Raw genomic sequence first — 19049 nt, forward strand, 5'->3', positions numbered from 1 at the left:
ACAATGAGCATCAGGGAGAATCTTCTGTGAGGAGGCGCCGCCGCCGGTGTCATAATGGGAAAGGAGCTTAACCAAGGCAGAAGCTTCTAGAAAATGGGCTTCTAGGAGAAGAGATGGGGTTGAGAGTAAGGAGATGGAGGGAAAACAGGGGTGGGGTGGGGCAGGATCTCCTGGCAGAAGTGAACGCTTTAGGGAAGCTACCTCAGAGGGTCCCGATGTTGCCTCTCCTGCTGGAAAGCTCCAGTTCTCCACAGACACTGGGCTGGCCAGTCAGCAGCTCGATTTCCAGAGCACAAACCTGGGGACATGGAGCCATCCATGAGAAGCCTGAGAAGTGGTCACCACCTGAGGACAGCCAGCACCACAGAAGAGAAATCCATTTATAGTAACCCGAGTTCCAAATCTCCCCCAAGTGAACTAGGCTGACCACTGGCCAGGAGGAGCACACAGGGAGCACCGTTACCAGGAACTGAGGGTGAGCACTTGAGGTGGCACCACGTGGCCCTGTCCCTGGCAGGTGCCCCTGCCCTGCTGTTCTCAGAGGATAGGGCACATCGGAGATGACGGGAGACCCTCCCCACCAAGGGCCACAGTCCCTTGAAATGTTCCCTTTCCTTGTGTGGATCACCTCCTTTGAGGATTAAGAAATGGGGAGACATGGCTCAGGAAGCGAGAAGGGGCTGGTGAGATGGTTCAGCAGGTAAAGACACTTGCTGTCCAACAATGCAAGCCTAGGTTCAATCCCCAGAACCTGCATAGAAAGGTAGAAAGACAGAGCCAACTCCATGAAGCTGTCCTCTGGCATCCACAAGAATGCCACAGTACTTCCCCCATAGCGCTCACACACATCATCATCATCATCATCACCACCACCACCACCACCACCATCATCATCATCACTGGCACCATTATCATCATCTAATAAATAAAAGTGCCAAGAGAAATGTTCCAGCGCTTGGGACACACTCCTACCTCTCTCCTTGGGAAATTTCATTTACTGAGCTCCTTCCTCAAGTGTCCCGGGTGAGAGCAGAGAACAAGGCAGCTTGCCGGGGCTGGGGGGCTCTTTTCCTTCCTCACCCCAGCAGGCAGGACCGATTCCACCATGCCTAGGGTCTGAAAGCAGCTCAGGGCATGCAGGGCCATCAGGTCAGCCAGCATCGCTACGTCCTGGACATCCAAGGCCAGAGTGACTGCAGGGGGGAGCTGGAGGTTGGCCTGCTTCTCCATACGACCCCAGAGCTGTGGAGAAGGGACTCGGGGATCTTTCCCGCCTCTGAGAATATCCAGAACACCTGGTTTGACAACCTCATCGGTGTTATTGACCACACAGACTGGTCCAGGGTACAGTACATTTCAGAAAAGCAGGTCAGTGAAACGAGAGCTCTGGAAGGATGCTCGGAAAGCTTGTGTATCAGTGTCTTCTTTAATGAGTGGAGGTGAGAACTCACACACTGTAAACATTAGGTCTGTGCTGATGCTGGGGGAGGGGGGGAAGCTGAGTACTGGGAGTGGCTGATGGCCATAATGGGGCCAGTGAGGGAAGGAGCACAGCTTGTGTGGGAGCACAGCTTGTGAGGGAGCACAGCTTGTGAGGGAGCACAGCTTGTGTAGGAGCACAGTTTGTGTGGGAGCACAGCTTGTGAGGGAGCACAGCTTGTGAGGGAGCACAGCTTGTGAGGGAGCACAGTTTGTGTGGGAGCACAGCTTGTGAGGGAGCACAGTTTGTGTGGGAGCACAGCTTGTGAGGGAGCACAGTTTGTGTGGGAGCATAGCTTGTGTAGGAGCATAGCTTGTGAGGGAGCACAGCTTGTGAAGGAGCACAACTTGTGAGGGAGCACAACTTGTGAGGGAGCACAGCTTGTGAAGGAGCACAGTTTGTGTGGGAGCCCAGTTTGTGAGGGAGCACAGCTTGTGAGGGAGTACAGCTTGTGAAGGAGCACAACTTGTGAGGGAGCACAGCTTGTGAAGGAGCACAACTTGTGAGGGAGCACAGCTTGTGAAGGAGCACAGTTTGTGAGGGAGCACAGCTTGTGTGGGAGCACAGCTTGTGAGGGAGCACAGCTTGTGAGGGAGCACAGCTAGTTTGAAGATCGCCACCTAACCAAGCACATCAACACATGATTGCAGTCTCTGGTGAGGCCCCAGATCCATCTGGACTCTCTCCCTCAGCCCCTCTCCCTGTAATGTAGTCACTTTGTGGTTCACGTTTTGTGGCTTTCAGTGGCTGTTCATGTGAGGTCATCCTAAGCCAGACACCAAGCAGTGGCAAAGCCAATCCTGTGGGCAGAGGTGCAGATGGCTTCGTCCCTCCCATCATGCTCCTGGAGGCCTGCTGGTGAGACACAACAGCTATTCCCTAGTGTCCAGTCTCAAATCCTCAAGGCAGGAAAGGGGAAACATCAGCAGCTGAGTGTCTACACTGTCCTGTCACAGAAACACACTCATATTTTACAAAGGCCCCGGGTAAACAAGCTTGGAACCCAGATTCCAATCTGAATCAGGATGCAAACTATCGGCTCTTTCCACCGTCTCCTGTGGCTTCTGGGAAAGCAGGTCACTAGAGACAGAAATCCACTTGGGGAAGTTCACCATCTCTGGAGCTGAACCACAAGGCAGGAGGTCACATGGGGATATGTTAGAACAGGGACTGTAGATTTCGTTCTGCCATGGGGACCCAAACAACCCTAGACATATGCAAGCCATGGGCTCCCATGTATTTACCCTTCTGCTCATCCAGCGATGGCAACCATTTTGTTAGTCACTAAATGAGGCAGGTATCTTCAAGGGCAAAACGGTATTAATGCACCTTCAAAAGGGCCTACCCTTTCTCAGCTAAAATTTCATAATACACGCTGAACTTGCCCAAGGGGCATTCTTGTCCATCAATTTAATCTTTTGATCTTAAATTGAGCATGCTTGGGAATTACACCTTAACTGAGCATACTTAGGCATGTAACAATTGCCATGAGTAGGCTCTGTGGTGGTTTGAATGTAATTGGCCCCATAATCCCTTAGGGAGTGGCACTATTAGGAGGTGTGGCTTTGTTGGAGTGGGTATGGCCTTGTTGGAGGAAGTGTGTCACCGTGGGGTGGGGGTGGGGGTTGAGGTTTCCTATGCTCAAGATACAGCCCAGTGTGTTTCAATAGACTTCCTGTTGCTGCAAGATGTAGGACTCTCAGTGCTACGGCATGCCGCCATGCTCCTGTCATGATGATAACAGACTGAAACTCTGAAACTGTAAGAGAGCCACCCCAATGAAATGTTTTTCCTTTATAAGAGCCGTCGTGCTCATGGTGTCTCTTCACGGCAATAGGAACCCTAACCAAGACAGGCTCCCTGGATAAAACCCAGGCTTCCTTTGTTGAGGAGGGCATTGAAGTTAAGAGAACACCATCTTGTCCCAGCTGCGTCTTGTGTCTGCTTAAACACTCGTCAGCCTTCCACCCACCAAGAGCTGCTTAACAACACATTTGGAATTTCCATTACCCTGGCCATGGTCTACATGTATTAACCAAAATACTTAATGTGTATACACATTTAAAATTAATGGTCATGTTGATCATTCTTTCGTAAGTGGCTCCCAATCTCTCCTGCTGCAGGCCATAAATCTTTCTCTATTCATTCAGGTCTTGGCTGTGCTTATTTTGGTTTTGCACTTGCTAAGATGTGAACCCATTGCATTTGGTTCCAGCTAAGGCACAGCTCCTATCTGGAAAGGAAAGTCAGGGAGTAAAGAAGACCCTCAAAAGTCCATGACGCATCCCCAAGCATAGTAGCCGAGTACCAGTAAGCCTCCTGTCTTACTGAACCCAATCTTGAGGAGACAGACAATCAGAACTGTGGAAGATGTGTCTCCATGGGGTCTTCCTGATGGCGTCTCCTATTGCTAACCTCACAGGAAATCCACAGACCATTCTCAATCCATCCTCCACGCTGTCTTCCTCACGTGTCCTAGCAGGTCACGATTATCAGTGCAAACGTGGCAGGTTCACAGGGCATGCCTGAATGAGCTGTTCTGACCACTGTCTTAAGTCACTGATCTGTTGCTGTGAAGAGACAACATACACATTCCCCTAACCTAACAGGATGTATCTTGATCTCGTGTTGAGAATGAATCTTTCCATGTGGGCTTCATCTTAGATATGGTCATTCAAATTTACACCATAGACTAGAATGATAGGTTGTAACCTGCCAAAGCTAGTACCTTGTGTGAAGATGCCAATGAACAATGGTGAATTCACCCCCACGGGTGATGGGTCTTCCCGGGATGACACGTTTGAGTTTGTAATGTTTGGGAGGGCGTGTCAGAATGAGAGTATCGGTCCTTTCACTAGAGCAGCTCTTCTGCCTCCACAGTCCTGCTCAGTGTGCTGGGGGTGGGGTGGGGTGGGGGGTGGGGTAATGCCAATGGCTTGCATGGATTTGAGGTAGGTTTGAGAGCTTGTGGCCTGATTAATAAACTGACCTTTTGAAGCATGTGGAAAACAGTGGTGCCTCTTAGTTACTCGGGCTGCTGTGGACACGTTGTTTACCTCTGAGGGACAGATGGGTTCTCAGACTACTGCAGGTGCATCTTGAGCTAGTCTGAGCTCAAAGGGAAACAGATTTGCCTGTCACAAACCCAGTGGGAGGGCTTAAAGTGAACAGAAAGTTGTTTGGTGTGTCGGATTTTTAAATTAAACTTTACTTTTTCAGAAACAAACAAAACAATCTAGTAGCCATGTTAAAAGTAAGCAAAAGGAATAAAGGACTGGGGTCGTAACTCAGTGGTACTGTGTTTGCTTTACATGCTTGAGTCCCTAGGTTCAATTCCCAACACTGCCCAAAACAAAAAACAAACAAAAACCCAAGCCGGGAAAAAAATTAGGAAAAATGACTTTTAATAATATGCTCTATTCAACCTAATAAATTAAAAAGTTTACCATTAAAAATGTAGCCGGGCGGTGGTGGCGCACGCCTTTAATCCCAGCACTTGGGAGGCAGAGCCAGGAGGATCGCTGTGAGTTCGAGGCCAGCCTGGGCTACCAAGTGAGTTCCAGGAAAGGCGCAAAGCTACACAGAGAAACCCTGTCTCGAAAAACAAAAAAAAAATGTAATTGATAGAGGCCAAGCAGTGGCGCACACCTTTAATCTCAGTGCTCTGGAGGCAGAGGCCAGCAGATCTCTGTGAGTTCAAGGTCAGCCTGGTCTACAGAGCGAGTTCCAAGACAGGCTCCAAAACAACACAGAGAAACCCTGTCTTGAAAACAAAACAAAACAAAACAAAAATGTAATTGATATAAAAAACAATTCAATTAAGTCCCTTGAACTGGTACATATTTTGCACCAGAAGCTTATCTCGGTTTGGAGCAGACCCATTTAAAGTACTCATTGCCCACAGGTATCCAGTGGCTCCCATACTGGACAACAAAACAACTGGTAATTAAATAACATAACTTTTATTATGGCGTTCTTATTATCCTTCAGTTAAAGAGAAAACTAAAATGTGGATTACAAATATCCATAAATGAACAACAAAAACATGTCACACTTTTACCTGCATGTATGTATGAGTACCACACGCATGCCCGACACCCTCAGAGGTCAGAAGAGAGCATCAGATCCCCTGAGACTGGAGTTACAGGTGCTGTGAGCCACCATGTGGGTGCTGGGAGTCAAATCTCTGTCTTTCGGAAGAGCAGCCAGTGAGCCATCTCTCCAGCCCCCATGTCACATTTTTAAATGCCATTATTTATGGCAAAAGAAATGAAAAAAATAGATACATTTGTTAGAAACCACTTAGGAAAGCTTAAGCATTATACAGTTAATTTTTACCACAGAAATCTACTAAAAGAATAGCAAATAAACTCAAAATAGAAAGGACATTAAAAAGATAAAAGCAAATCACTGAAATTGAAATGAAATTTACCAAAACATTAAAAGTATTTTCTATATTTTCTAAGTACTTTTCTATATGTTTGCTTTTTCTTTACTTTTCATTTTTCTTCTCTTACCAAATTTCTTTAAGAAAAATATTACTTCTGCTTTAAAAATCCTCTTTCTTCTTAAATACCCATAGAGGATTCTGAAAGAGTATTTGTCCTCAAATGGCAATACTTAGTGAAGGTGCTGTAAACCTGTCCTGGAAATTGGCACAAACTGTACACAGGCCGTTGGGTGAGAACTGGACTTCAGACATTTTCGGGAAAGTTGCTACAGTCTAAACCTGTTATGAAAAACTTCCACCCACCTCTCCAGGACAAAGACAAGGTGGGGGTCACAAGGAGTCCCCTGCAAGGTTAAGGACAGGTCCTCTCTCTGTCATGGCTTGATCCTTTGGGAGCTGTGGCCCAGCCTGGCCTTGTGATCCACAAATGGAAAGACTCAAACCTCCGAGAATGAGTCCAGCTCAGGAGTGCCACAGATGAGGGCTCCTGGACTCTGAAGCCTGGAGGGAGGTTTGAAATTTATTCCTAGAGGTTTAAAATCTTAGGAGGGGCCAGAATCGTGGCATACACTCTCCTGCTGCTCCAGAAGACAAAGCAGGAAGATGAAGAGGTTAAGGTCAACTTGGACTACATAGAGAAGCCTTACCTCAGAACAGAACGGAACAGTATGGAACAAAACAGGATGGGATGGGGTGGGATGGGATGGGATGGGATGGGATAGGATGGGATGATAGGATGGGATGGGATAGGATGGGATGATAGGATGGGATGGGATGATGGGATTGGATGGGATGGGATGATAGGATGGGATGATGAAATGGGATGGATGGGATGGGATGGGATGGGATGGGATGGAATAGAATGATAAAGGGAAAGAGAAAGGGAGTGAATATAAGAGAATAGAAAGAAAGTTAGCATTCCTTTCCATACAGACTATTAGTAACAGGTAGTTCACAGACTGTTAGTGACAACTGGTTCACAGACTGCCCTGTGAACCACCAGGATAAGCTGTGCGAAGGGAAATGTTCAGAAACAAAGGAAGGCCCCTCCCCCTTCCAGAATCACTCCAGTGCCAAGGCTGGTGACACTAACCCCATGCCAGTGACAAGTGCTGCCTTGGGACACATGCAGTCGCAAGAGTGGCTTGGAGAAGAGAGGAAATGGATTTACTAATGAGGGCAATCTCTAGCCAACTAGTGGCCTCTTGGTCTATTTGCTTCACTGTTAGGTGTGTGCTTTTTGTGCTTATGTACAATTATTGCAAGACTATCTCTAGAAGTGGAGACCAAATGCTCCTGAATAACTGTCCTGAACAGGACATTCTATTTGAAAAAAAAAAAGTCTAGAAGATAGAAATTAGAAAAAATAAATCAGAGAAATATGTATAACAGGAAGTGGTGTGGCTATTAAAATTACATCATTTGAATTTTAAAAGTCAGCAAAACAGTTGCTGGACTCAAAACTCAGGTTTCTTAGCTTTAAGAGCTGTAATGCCAGTATGACTTGGATGTGAAAATACACCCTGGGTTCTGCTCCGATGGAGTCTAGCCAGTTCGGGTCCTCAAGGCCCTGGCTGGTGGGAAGACAGCCATGGGCTCGCCCCTTTGCGGCGTGCGCCATGTGGGCCTTGTTATGATAAGGAAATATGTGGTGGAGAAATGGGGGAGAGAGAAGCGGGAAGGTTTGTGCACCGTGGAAAGATGTAGAAAGGAAGAAATGAAGACGGTGAGGAGTGGGCAGATGGTGGGGGCCTGCTTGTCACCATGGGTGATGTCCAGGCCAGGCTGCTGCCAAGGGCTATGTCTGGGTCTCTGGTCCTACAGTAGCCAGGGTCTGTGTTAATGTCCAGGCTCCTGTTGCTGTCGAGTGCCATGCTGATTCCAGTGGGCTGGGCCGCCTCCAGAGGCCGTGTTTGGGCCATACTGATCTGGGTGGCCTTTGCCACCATCTGGGGCCATGGTGACAACCAGGCTAAGTTGGTGCCAAGGACCATGTCTGGGTCCATGGCCCTACTGCAGCTGAGGTCTACGCTGATGCTCATGTTCCATGGTGTCACCAAAGGCCACATGAAGCCTGGGTCTGAGCCACAACTTGTGGCCTTGCTGGTGTCCAGGGGCCATGCTGCTGCCAGAGCCATCCTAACCTGAGTGACTGGGGCCACCACTTGGAGCTAGGATGAGCTGCTACCTGGGGCCATGTCTGGGACTGTGTTAATGTCTGTGACCTGTGTCACCTCAGGAGGCCTTAGGAACTATGCAAGCTTAAATTAGAGGGCCATTTCAAGCCAGCCTCGCCCTTCACTGGCCCTGGGAAAGCTGGCCTTGTCTCTCACTGAACACTACAGCAAGAAAGCTGGCCCCTGCACTCCAGAAAGATGGTCCCCACCCCTCACCACAGGCGTGGGTGAACTGACCCTGAGGGCATGCACGTAGGGGAGCTGACTCTACCCCCTCACCCCAGGCCAGTGGCCCTAGTGGCCCCGACTGACCAGCTTGGCTACCACCCAGGCCCCCAGCTGGGCCTTGGGTTGACCCACCCTAGCATCTACCCCATCTAGGACCTGTGGGAGCTAGTGAAGGAACTGGTCTTGTGGAACGATACCCAAAAAAACCTCCAAGACTTGGGGTGACCACAGGATATCTGTGGATAAGAGGAGTTCTGGTGAGGATCCAGTGAGGATGGTGTACCAGAAACCAGAGGCCTTGAACCAGACCAGTGACTCAGTGCAAAGAACTTTGCCGGTAAAGCCCATGGGACAACGGGGTGTACTGTTGACACACCGAAGCCTCCATGCCACCAGGAGGAATGAAGAGGTGATGGAGAGGCAGGGAAGAAGGAGAAGCAAAGAGGTTCTTCTGTTGTTGTTTTTGTTTGGTTTGGGTTTGGTTTTTTTGGTTTTGCTTTTGTTTGTTTGCTTGCTTGCTTATTTTGTTTTGTTTTCTTTGGGGGGCGTGGCAGAGGTAAGGGGAGGATACTGGGGGACCGAGAGGTGAGAAGGATTGGGGTACATGATGTGAAACTCCCAAAGAGCCAATAAAGAAGTTTCTAAGAAAGAAAGAAAGAAAGAAAGAAAGAAAGAAAGAAAGAAAGAAAGGAAGGAAGGAAGGAAGGAAGGAAGGAAGAAAGAAAGAAAATGCACCCTCAAAAGGCTCCTGTGTTGAAGGGTTGGAACTCAATGAATCAGTATAATCAGTATTCAGAGGTGGAGCTCTGTGCCTGGATCACAAGGTCTCTGATTTCATCAGTGGGTTAATCCATTGATGAATTCATAATTTGATGGCATTATTGGGAAGTGGTGGGAAAGTTAGATGGTGGAGCCTAATTGGAGGAAGAAGATTGGGGGAATGTCCAAGAAAGATTCATGGTCTCTCTGCCCCTCCTTTTCCCTCTCTTTTTCCTTTTGCTACCAAGTGAGGACTTGAACGTTTTCCACACGCTCTTGCCACCGTGATAGCCTGCCACAGCAGGGCCCACGGCACTGGAGCCAGCCAATTACGGACCGAAAGCTCTTACCCTGTGGCCTAGAAGAAGTCTCTTCTTTCTTTCCAGTTCCTTTCTCAGTACTTGTCACAGCACTGAAAAAATGAACACAGTTAAAATATAATCGGGTTTTTAAATAAAAATAATGCGGCCTAATGGTGTGAAGATACCTAGCATAGTAACTGACCGTGAAAGATGCCCAGAAAATTCTGAGTGGATGACTGGCAATCAACAAATAACATTTTCTCCTCCCCTCCTTCCTCTGGACAGATATAGCTGGAGTGATTGAAAGGCAGCTGACAGATGTAGAAGCTAAATGTTTCTGCTTCCATTGTTCATTGCACTGGCTTTTTCTGGAGAGTCATGAAGAAGCATCTGCTCGCCAGTGACAGATGAAAGAAATTATTCCACTCATCCACTCATCCCACTTGGTCAACCAATGAGTTTAGTTAGGGTTACTTAGGGGATCATGGATGAAGAGGTTCCTGTAGGAGCATGGGAAACTCATCAGTTACACCACTGAAGAAAGCCTCCCCACCACACCAGCAGCTGCTAACTGCTTACATATCCTTGAGGATAAGACAGTCTGCATGACCCACCTCATAAGATACTTGTGTGTCCGTGTACTCTGCCTCACATACATGTAAGCCCTCCTTCCCCACCACGAGGGATTGTTGGTAGCCCTAATCCTGTGAGGGTCCCCTGATGCAGTGACACCTGCTGCACTTTCAAGACAGCAATGGCCATGCCACGCTTAGAGGACAAGACAATGCAATTTTCTGAACATTAGTGAGCACTTAGTATCTGTGAGGTGATTGCTCTGGCTAGTTTTAGATCACCCTGACACAAGTTAGAGTCATTTGGGAAGAGGGGCTCTCAAATGAGAAAATGTCTCTCTAAGATTGGCCTATAGGCCAGGCTGTAGGGCATTTTCTTAGTGACTGGTATAAGAAGGCCCAACCCACTGTGAATGGTGTTCTCTCAAGGAAGGTGGTCCTAGGGTATATAAGAAAGCAGGCTCTTACAAAGAAAAAAGTAATATGCTGTTGGAGTATTGCAATACATTTTCAGAATAAGAGGAGGAGAAGGAGGAGGAGGAGGAGGAGGAGGAGGAGGAGGAGGAGGAGGAGGAGGAGGGAAAAAACACAGGCTCAGCAGGCCATGGGGAGCAAACTAGAAAGCAGCGTTCCTCCATGACCTCTGCTTCAGTTTCTGCTTCCGGGTTTCTGCCTTGAGTTCCTGTCGTGACTTCCCTCTATGGTGGACTGCAATCTGCAAAGTGAAACAAACCCTTTCCTCCCCAGGTTGCTTTTGGTCATGGTGTTTGTCTTAGGGTTTTCTTGCTGTAATGAAGCACCATGAACAAAAGCAACTTGAGGACGAAGGGTTTATTTGGTTTATATCTTCTGATCACAGTCCATTGAGGGAAACCAAGGCAGGAACTCAAACAAGGCAGGAACCTGGAGGCAGAAGTTGATTCAGAGGCCATGGAGGGGTGCTGCTTACTGGTTTGCTTCCTGTGTTTGCTCAACCTGCTTTCTTATCGAACCCAGGACCACTACCCAGGAATAGCATTGCCCACAATGGACTGGGCCCTCCCACGTCAATTACTGGTTAAGAAAATGCCCTACCAGCTTGCCTACAGCCCCATCCTATGGAAGCAATTTTTCAATTAAGGTTCCTTCCCCTCAAATGACTATAGCTTGTGGCATGTTGACATAAAACTAGCAAGCACAGTGTTTATCATAACAGTAGAAGCTCCAACTAAGACAATGATGGTCTGGCAATACACAGCAAAGTAACTTAAGTCTCTTCCATCAAGAAACTCACATCTGGGCTGCAGAGATGGCTCAGCTGTTAAGAGCACTGGCTCCTCTTCCGGAAGATCTGGCTTCAATTCCCAGTACTCACATGGCAGTTCACAGCTTTCTGTAACTGCATTTCCAGGGGATCTAATGGCTTCTTCCAGCCTCTGTGGCCACCAGGCATACACACAATGTATAAACATACATGCAGGCAAAGCACCATACACATAATCTAAAGTTAAAATTAAAAATAAAACTATTTTTTGTTTTATTTATTTGCTTATTTTACATCTTGACCACATTTTCCCCTCCTTCTTCTCCCATCCCCTCCCCCATTTTTCCTCCACCCCCCAATCCACTCCTCCTCTGTAAAACCCAAATTTTATAAAACAAACTAACAAAAACCTGAAAACAAGAAATTCATACATCTATCAGGCATGGTGGCACAAACCTGTAATTCTAGAACTCAGGAGGTCAATGTGGGAGAATCAGGAGTTGGAGACTAGCCTCAGCTACATGAGACTGTCAAAAACAAAACAAATCAAAACCTCTTCATATTTAGGTACAAAGACGGATGAGATTTTTAGAAAGGATGTGTCAACATGGTGTATTCATGCTCTAACACAGGTAAGTGTCAGTCACAATAATTAGATTCAGGAAAGGCTAATAAGTCATGCTGGAGGATGGAGGGTAGACCTTGATCCTAGGCTTCAGACTTAAGAACTTCAAAGCAAATGTACTGCAGAACATGTGGCAATTCGGGAAAGTTCAAATACTCAGCAAGGCAAAAGCATAGCAAGAATCCAGGTAAAAGGTTCAGGTGGAAAGGCGTGGTGAGCGATGAGATCTGTAGTGGAAAAGGTGTATGCTCTCATCTGCGTCGAGGAGAAGAGAGTTTCTCACGTTGGCAGACCGGATTGAAGAGAAATGAGGCTGGATATGAGGAAAGCATGAGAAAGCTGCAGCAGAAACCTAAGAGAGACATTCTGAGCCTAAATCAGGCCCCAAACACACTGAAACCATCCATTGTGAGATCTGGGAGGCAGTACTCACACAATGCATAGCTCAGAGAGTCCTGGACCAAACTGGGGCAACCCAGTAGGAATAAATGTGTAGTTACAGAGTTTATGAAAAATATGTGAATCACTGACAGACTTTGACAAGACGGTAAAGAAAAAGTCAACAACGGTACTCAGATTTCTTAGAAGAAAAAACAAATGCTCACATACAGTCATTCACTGTGCCTGGAACAGTAGAAGAAGAGAGTGTGTGGAAGATGATGATTTGAAGGTGTGATGGATGAAGGCTGTCCAAAGGATACAGTGGGTTATAAATCAGGAGAGTCTAAGCTAAGCAATGGAGTCTTGAGGAAATCAGTGTACGGGCAATAACAGAAGAAGGAGGAAGTCACCCAAGGTACAAGACCCAAGACTTGTTGGTAAAGTAAAACCTCTGGAGCTAACCAATTTAGAGATGCACATTGACCTGGAAACTAAGATAAGAGCTTATAAAAGCAGGAACAACAAAAGAAGAAGAGTGTCTCTCAAAAAAAATAATCAAAGAGAACAAAAGTTGTAAACAACATTAAAGCTTGGAGAAGATGTCCAGAAAAGTGAAGTTAGAAAGATACATCATCTTCAGACACCAGAGTTGATGGGAGCTGACAGGATCCATCATAGATGAGTGAAGGGCAGGACACAGTTTCTGTGTAGAGACAACGGAAGGGTCAGGACCCTTCTGTGTAAGTACCCGAAGTCTGACTGAACACTCAGCAAGACAGGGTTTGTTGTGTAGCATAAACAGACAGCACGAAGGAGACAGAGTTACCTTCCTCACAGCCACTACCAGACCAAGAGCCACTTAAAAACTGCTCGCACAGGTGGGCTGATGCTGTGTGCATCTCCACTTGCTTTGTGTTCATCTTTTAAAAGTAATTTGTTTAAATCTGTGTGCTGGCCCCGTTCCTTCTTTTGTGGCTGATGTGATCATTAACCTTCATCATCAACTTGACTGGATTTAGAATCCTCTAGGAGCTCACACCTCTGGGTGTGTCTGTGAGGGCATTTCCAGAGAGGAAATAGAACCCAAGACCTATGTAGGTGGCACCGTCCCACATGCTGGGAGCGCAGACTAAATAAAGGGGGGAAAGAAAAAAACAGATGAACACCAGCATTCGTCTCCCATTGCCTCCTTATCAGATGATATGTGAGTGCCTTACATCCCTGCCGCCAGGGACAGGAGCTATCCTACTTACACACCTTCCCTGACATGTTGAACTACACAGTCAAATCATGAACCAAAATCAATCTTCCCTCCCTCAAAACGCTTCTTGATTTGGGCAGAGTGACTAGAAGGGTGACCGTTAGTTACCTAACTCCAAGTACTTTCAGGATCATAGAATTAGAAGAATGGGAAAAATTTTGCTCCAGCAGAGGAAACCACTGAGAATTTGGACTAGCTCATCCTAAGCCACAGGTCTATTCCTAAACCAATCCCCATGGCTAGTGAGTGAAGAATCCAAACTTCCTATCTCAGATGGGCCCCAAGACATGGAACAGACATTTTTATTGATACCTAGTATATCAGACAGTAGGTGAAGGACATTTCTCCAAAACAAGAGAATTTTAGGGGTTGTAATCAGCAGTAAGAGCATTGGCTGCTTTTCCAGAGGACCCAGGTTGACTCCTAATACCTCCCACATGATGATACACAACCCTCTTCTGGCCTGCAAACGAATGGTGCACAGATACACCTGAAGGCAGAACACCTGTGGTGCTGTTCTTGCTTGTCAGTTTGACTACATCTGGAATTAACTGAAACCCCAAAATAGAGCACACCTGTGAGGGATTTTTGCTTAATTTGGAAGACCCACTCCTGGATCCGGATCTTTGGGGTGGGAAGACACACTTTTAATCCAGATCTTTTGAGGTGGGAAGACCCACCTTTAATCTGAGCCTCGACTTCTGCTAGAAGCATATATAAGGACAAGAAAGAAGGAAGGTTGTGATCTTTGTCTGATTGTTCTCATCTTGCTAGCAAGTCCACTCCTCCACTGCACTGGAGCCTACTTCTTCAGGATTCTGGCATATACTGAAGACCAGCTGAGACATCCAGCCTTGTGGACTGAACAACTACTGGATTCTTGGGCCTTCCATTCATAGGCAGCCATTGTTGGATTAGTTGGACCACAGCCTGTAAGTCATTCTAATAAATTCCCTTTATATAATACATAGAGACTAATTCTATAAGTTCTATTACTCTAGAGAACCCTAATACAACACCTATATACATAAAGATAAAATAAACGAGACATTGCAGAGAAATGATAGGTCTGCCATGTTCCATCCCTTAGCTATTCAGCAAGCCTACTTTTAGTGCCAAACCAAGCCACTCAATATGGCACAATTATTGTATTTACAAGTTCTGAAAGAGGAACAACCAAATGTCATGACATTATCTCATCCAGCCCCAAGTCCATACCATTTCAATTTCAAGTCTTTTTACTTCATAAGTATGGAACCTATGCATGAATAATCCATGCAACCCATCCCTCAAATGCAACCCATCCCTCAACAGATACAAATGAGGAAGGAAAACAAGAGCAACCTGAACTAAAATCACCTAGCAAAGGAAAGAAAAGCCAATGAGCAGCAGCCATCACCCTATAGCAGGGGGCGTGGGAAGTTCTCCTCGTGTCGAGGAAGTAGAATACTTCTATCCTGCCCACTGGATAGAAGTCTTCTTTCACACACTGCCCTCCCTGGCAAAACCTGAGGGGATATGGAAGAATGGTCCCTTCTAGGGAACCAGACTTCTTTAGTCGATCACTTGCTATTGACTGAATTTATGAGAGGCAGAATCCAGGGTTGCCTTTGAGACTGAGGTAGCATAAGAACTCACTTGCCTAACCTAGAAATTTCACTGATAATCAAGTCCCCTAAAAGTCTAGTAGGTATCAGAACTTTTTGGCAAGTCCTGGGGATTGAACTTAGGTCACCAGGCTTGGCAACAAGCTCCTCTACCCAATGAGCCATCTAGGCAGCCTCTGAGTATACCCTTTTAAATCTGATTTGATTCAAAAGTCCTTCTTTCTGTCTTATTTTTAGAAACATGAAAATAACTCGCAGTTCCATGAAATGTAGCACTTAATTGAACTTTAAAATTTAAAACCTTTTTCAAGGCTACTGGGTGATGATGAACTTGATAGACAGATTGCCTTGAAATTGAGGTCCTTCATAGAATGTTAGATAGTGCTAAAAATCAGGAAGGAAAATGAAGGCAAAGAAGGGACACAGCCAAGAGGCGTGGCTTTGTAAAGGAGTCGCTGTGAAAGTGATGTTTGAAGAAAGACCTGGGTGAGCTTGTGGTGGTTTGAAGGAAAATGGCCTCATAGGCCCTTATGTTTGAATGCTTTAGCCTCAGTTAGTAGAAATGTTTGGGAAGGATTAGAAGGTGTGGCCTTGTTGGAGAAAGCCTGTTACTTATTAGGGGTGGACTTAGAGATTTCAAAAGCCCATGCCAAGCCCTGCTGTGTAGTATTTTGTTTGTGTTCTGACAAACAGAGCTCGCCTGGAGATCAGAGGGCGGAGCTAGCCACTAGATAACCATAGAGGCCAGGCCGTGGTGGTACACGCCTTTAATCCCAGCACGAGGGAGGTGGAGACAGGACATCGGGTCCATTCAGTCTGAGGATTCATAGAGACAGGATGCCACGAGGGAGGTGGAGACAGGACATCGGGTCCATTCAGTCTGAGGATTCATAGAGACAGGATGCCCTATTCCTCGGAGATTTCGTAGAGGTAAGAAATTTCTGGTGGCTGGTTGCTCTGCTTCTCTGATCTTTCAGCTTTCACCCTCGAGATCTAACTCCAGGTTTTTTGGGGTTTTTTTGGTTTTTTTTTTTTTTTTTTTTTTTTTTTTTTTTTTTGGTTTTTCGAGACAGGGTTTCTCTGTGTAGCTTTGCGCCTTTCCTGGAACTCACTTGGTAGTCCAGGCTGGCCTCGAACTCACAGAGATCCGCCTGGCTCTGCCTCCCGAGTGCTGGGTTTTTTTGGTTTTTTGAGACAGGGTTTCTCTGTGTAGCTTTGTGCCTTTCCTGGAACTCACTTGGTAGCCCAGGCTGGCCTCGAACTCACAGAGATCCGCCTGGCTCTGCCTCCCGAGTGCTGGGATTAAAGGCGTGCGCCACCACCTGCCCGGCCTAACTCCAGGTTTTTATTGTTAAGACTAATTAGGATCAGGCTTCAAGGTCTAGTCTTGCTCCCCACGTCCAATTGGCAGATAAGATGTAAGCTCTCTGCTATAGCTCCAGGGCCATGCCTGCCTGCTGCCATGCTCCCTGCGGTGATAGTCAGGGGGCTCACTCTATGAAAAATGTAAGCAAGACCCCAATTAAGTGCTTTCTTTTATATGTTGCTTTAATCATGGTGTCTCTTCACAGCAATAGAAAAGTAACTAATACTAATACCTTTAATCCCAGCACTCGGGAGGCAGAGGCGGGCGGATCTCTGTGAGTTCGAGGCCAGCCTGGGCTACAGAGTGAGTTCCAGGAAAGGCGCAAAGCTACACAGAGAAACCCTGTCTCGAAAAACAAAAACAAAAAGTAACTAATACAAGGTAGCGTTAACAAACGGAAAATATGAGGGGAGAGTATTCCAAAGAGAGTACCGCAAATGAGATGATCCTCATACTGACACCAGCCACACCTGACTGAGAAATAACAAGTAGAGTGAGTGGACAATGCCGGAGACCGGAGGGGGCAGATACTTCAGTGACGGAAAAGTTTCCTTAGCTGGGGGGCATTTAGACTATTTCCAATATTTTTATTTTATGAGTCTATCCCGAACACTTCAAAATTTCTTCTTGAGTCTAGAAAGCCTGCGTGGAGGGAGAGCTCGGGAGGCGGCTCCGGGGAGGAAGGTTCCTCAGGCCGCCGTGCCTCCCCGCTTCTGCCCGGCTGGCGGCGCTGCGTGGACGACAGAGCCCGTCCTCTGAGGCCCACTTCCGCTCGCTCGCACGCACCGGGCCGGGGGAGCCGAGAGAGGGCCGCAAGATGGCGGCCGCCGGAGAGGGCCGCAAGATGGCGGCCGCCGGGGAGGGCCGCAAGATGGCGGCCGCCGGGGAGGGCGGCAACATGGCGGCCGCCGGGCCGGCCGCGCGTCGCCCAGAGACAATGAGCCGCAAGAAGTACCAGGCCGCCCTGAAGAAGGAGAAACGGCGGCAACGGAGGCAGGAGCTCGCTCGACTGAGAGACGCAGAGCTGCCGTCGCAGCAAGAGGAGGAAGACGACGCTTCTGCCGAGGAAAGGCGATTGGCAGAAGAAAGGCTGGCGGAGGAGGAGAGGCAGAAGTCACACGAAGAATGGCTGCTGAGGGAAGAGAAGGCCCAGGCGGAGTTCCGGGCGAAGAAGGAGAGAGAGGAGGCAGCCCGAAGGCGGAAGGAGGAGCAAGAGAGAAAGTTAAAGGCCGAATGGGAAGAGCTGCAGAGAAAGGAGCGGGAGGAAGAGGAGCAGAAGCAACAGGAGACGAGGGAACGGGAGGAAGCCGCGCGGCAGATGCTGGATCGGGCCGGGAAGGAGTTGGGGGCCGCTGGCCCCTGGCAGAACCCGGAGCCGCCCGCGGGCGTCAGGGTGCCGGAGAAAGACCGAGCCAACTGTCCGTTCTACAGCAAAACCGGGGCTTGCAGATTCGGCGAGCGCTGCTCGCGGACACACAGCTTCCCCGCCTCGAGTCCCACCCTGCTGGTGAAGAGCATGTTTACCACGTTTGGAATGGAGCACTGTCGGAGGGACGACTATGACCCGGATTCCAGCCTGGAGTACAGCGACGAGGAGACCTACCAGCAGTTCCTAGACTTCTATCACGACGGCCTGCCCGAGTTCGGGAAGGTGGGGAGAGTGATTCAGTTTAAGGTCAGCTGCAACTTGGAACCTCACCTGCGGGGCAACGTGTACGGTCAGTACCAGTCGGAGGAAGACTGCCAAGCAGCCTTCTCTCTCTTTAATGGGCGATGGTACGCGGGACGACAGCTTCAGTGCGAATTCTGCCCAGTGACCCGCTGGAAAATGGCAATCTGTGGCTTATTGGAAGTACAGCAGTGTCCAAGAGGAAAACACTGCAACTTTCTTCACGTGTTCAGGAATCCCAGCAATGAATTTAGGGAAGCTAATAGAGACATCCACCTGTCGCCAGATTGGCCTCGCTCCTCCCTCGGTAAGAATTTGGAGAGGAGGGAAAGGACCAGCCACCATGAACAACACTATGGAGGGTCAAGACAAAGGAGCCTGAGTCCAGACCTCTCCTACGAGAGGAACGGCGAGTCTGACAGGAAGAGCGATAGTAGTCACAGGGGGAGGAAGTCTCACAAACACGTGCGGAAAAGTCGTGAGAGGCGCAGGTCACTGAGCAGAGGACGAAGAAGGGATCACAGTCCCGGCCCCTGGAGCAAGAGCCGGAGGAGTCGCAGGAGCCGGAGCCGAAGCCAGAGCCGGAGCTCATCAAGGTCCAGGAGTCATGGCAGGAGGCAATCAGGTAGTAGAGACAAAACCACCCAGAGTCCCAAACCTAAATAAACTTGGTTGTTTTCAAATATCAGTCTGTTTATGGCAGTCACTCACCTGTATAGTTTGACCAGACTAATCAAACACTATTGTGTAAATCATACTTTTTGATAAATTGTTTATATAATAATATGAAATTATTTGTAACTTTGAGAGCGTCAGGGTTTTTGTTGTTGTTGTGTTTTCTGTATCTCTCTCTCTGTCTCTGTCTCTCTGTGTGTGTGAGAGAGTGTGTGTGTATCACAAGTACAGAGGTCAAAGGACAATTTTCAGGA

At 47.7% G+C, this 19049-nt stretch overlaps 1 protein-coding gene across 1 annotated transcript; it reads left to right on the forward strand.

The window, feature by feature from the left end:
* Positions 1 to 1134: 1134 nt before the first annotated feature.
* On the forward strand, positions 1135 to 18786 carry LOC128106531 (U2 small nuclear ribonucleoprotein auxiliary factor 35 kDa subunit-related protein 2-like). Its single transcript, XM_052732087.1, has 2 exons — positions 1135 to 1368; positions 17089 to 18786. Exons 1-2 carry the CDS (start codon positions 1135 to 1137, stop codon positions 18784 to 18786), a joined length of 1932 nt encoding a protein of 643 aa, XP_052588047.1.
* Positions 18787 to 19049: the final 263 nt, after the last annotated feature.

This window comes from Peromyscus californicus, unplaced genomic scaffold (assembly GCF_007827085.1).
Source record: "Peromyscus californicus insignis strain IS unplaced genomic scaffold, ASM782708v3 Scaffold_12__1_contigs__length_115047231, whole genome shotgun sequence".
NCBI lineage: Eukaryota > Metazoa > Chordata > Mammalia > Rodentia > Cricetidae > Peromyscus > Peromyscus californicus.

Coding starts and splice junctions, on each gene's coding strand:
- LOC128106531 (XM_052732087.1), top strand. CDS start 1,135: ATGCAGGGCCATCAGGTCAGCCAGCATCGCTACGTCCTGGACATCCAA. Junction 1,369..17,088: donor AGTACATTTCAGAAAAGCAG/GTCAGTGAAACG, acceptor TCTTGAGTCTAG/AAAGCCTGCGTGGAGGGAGA.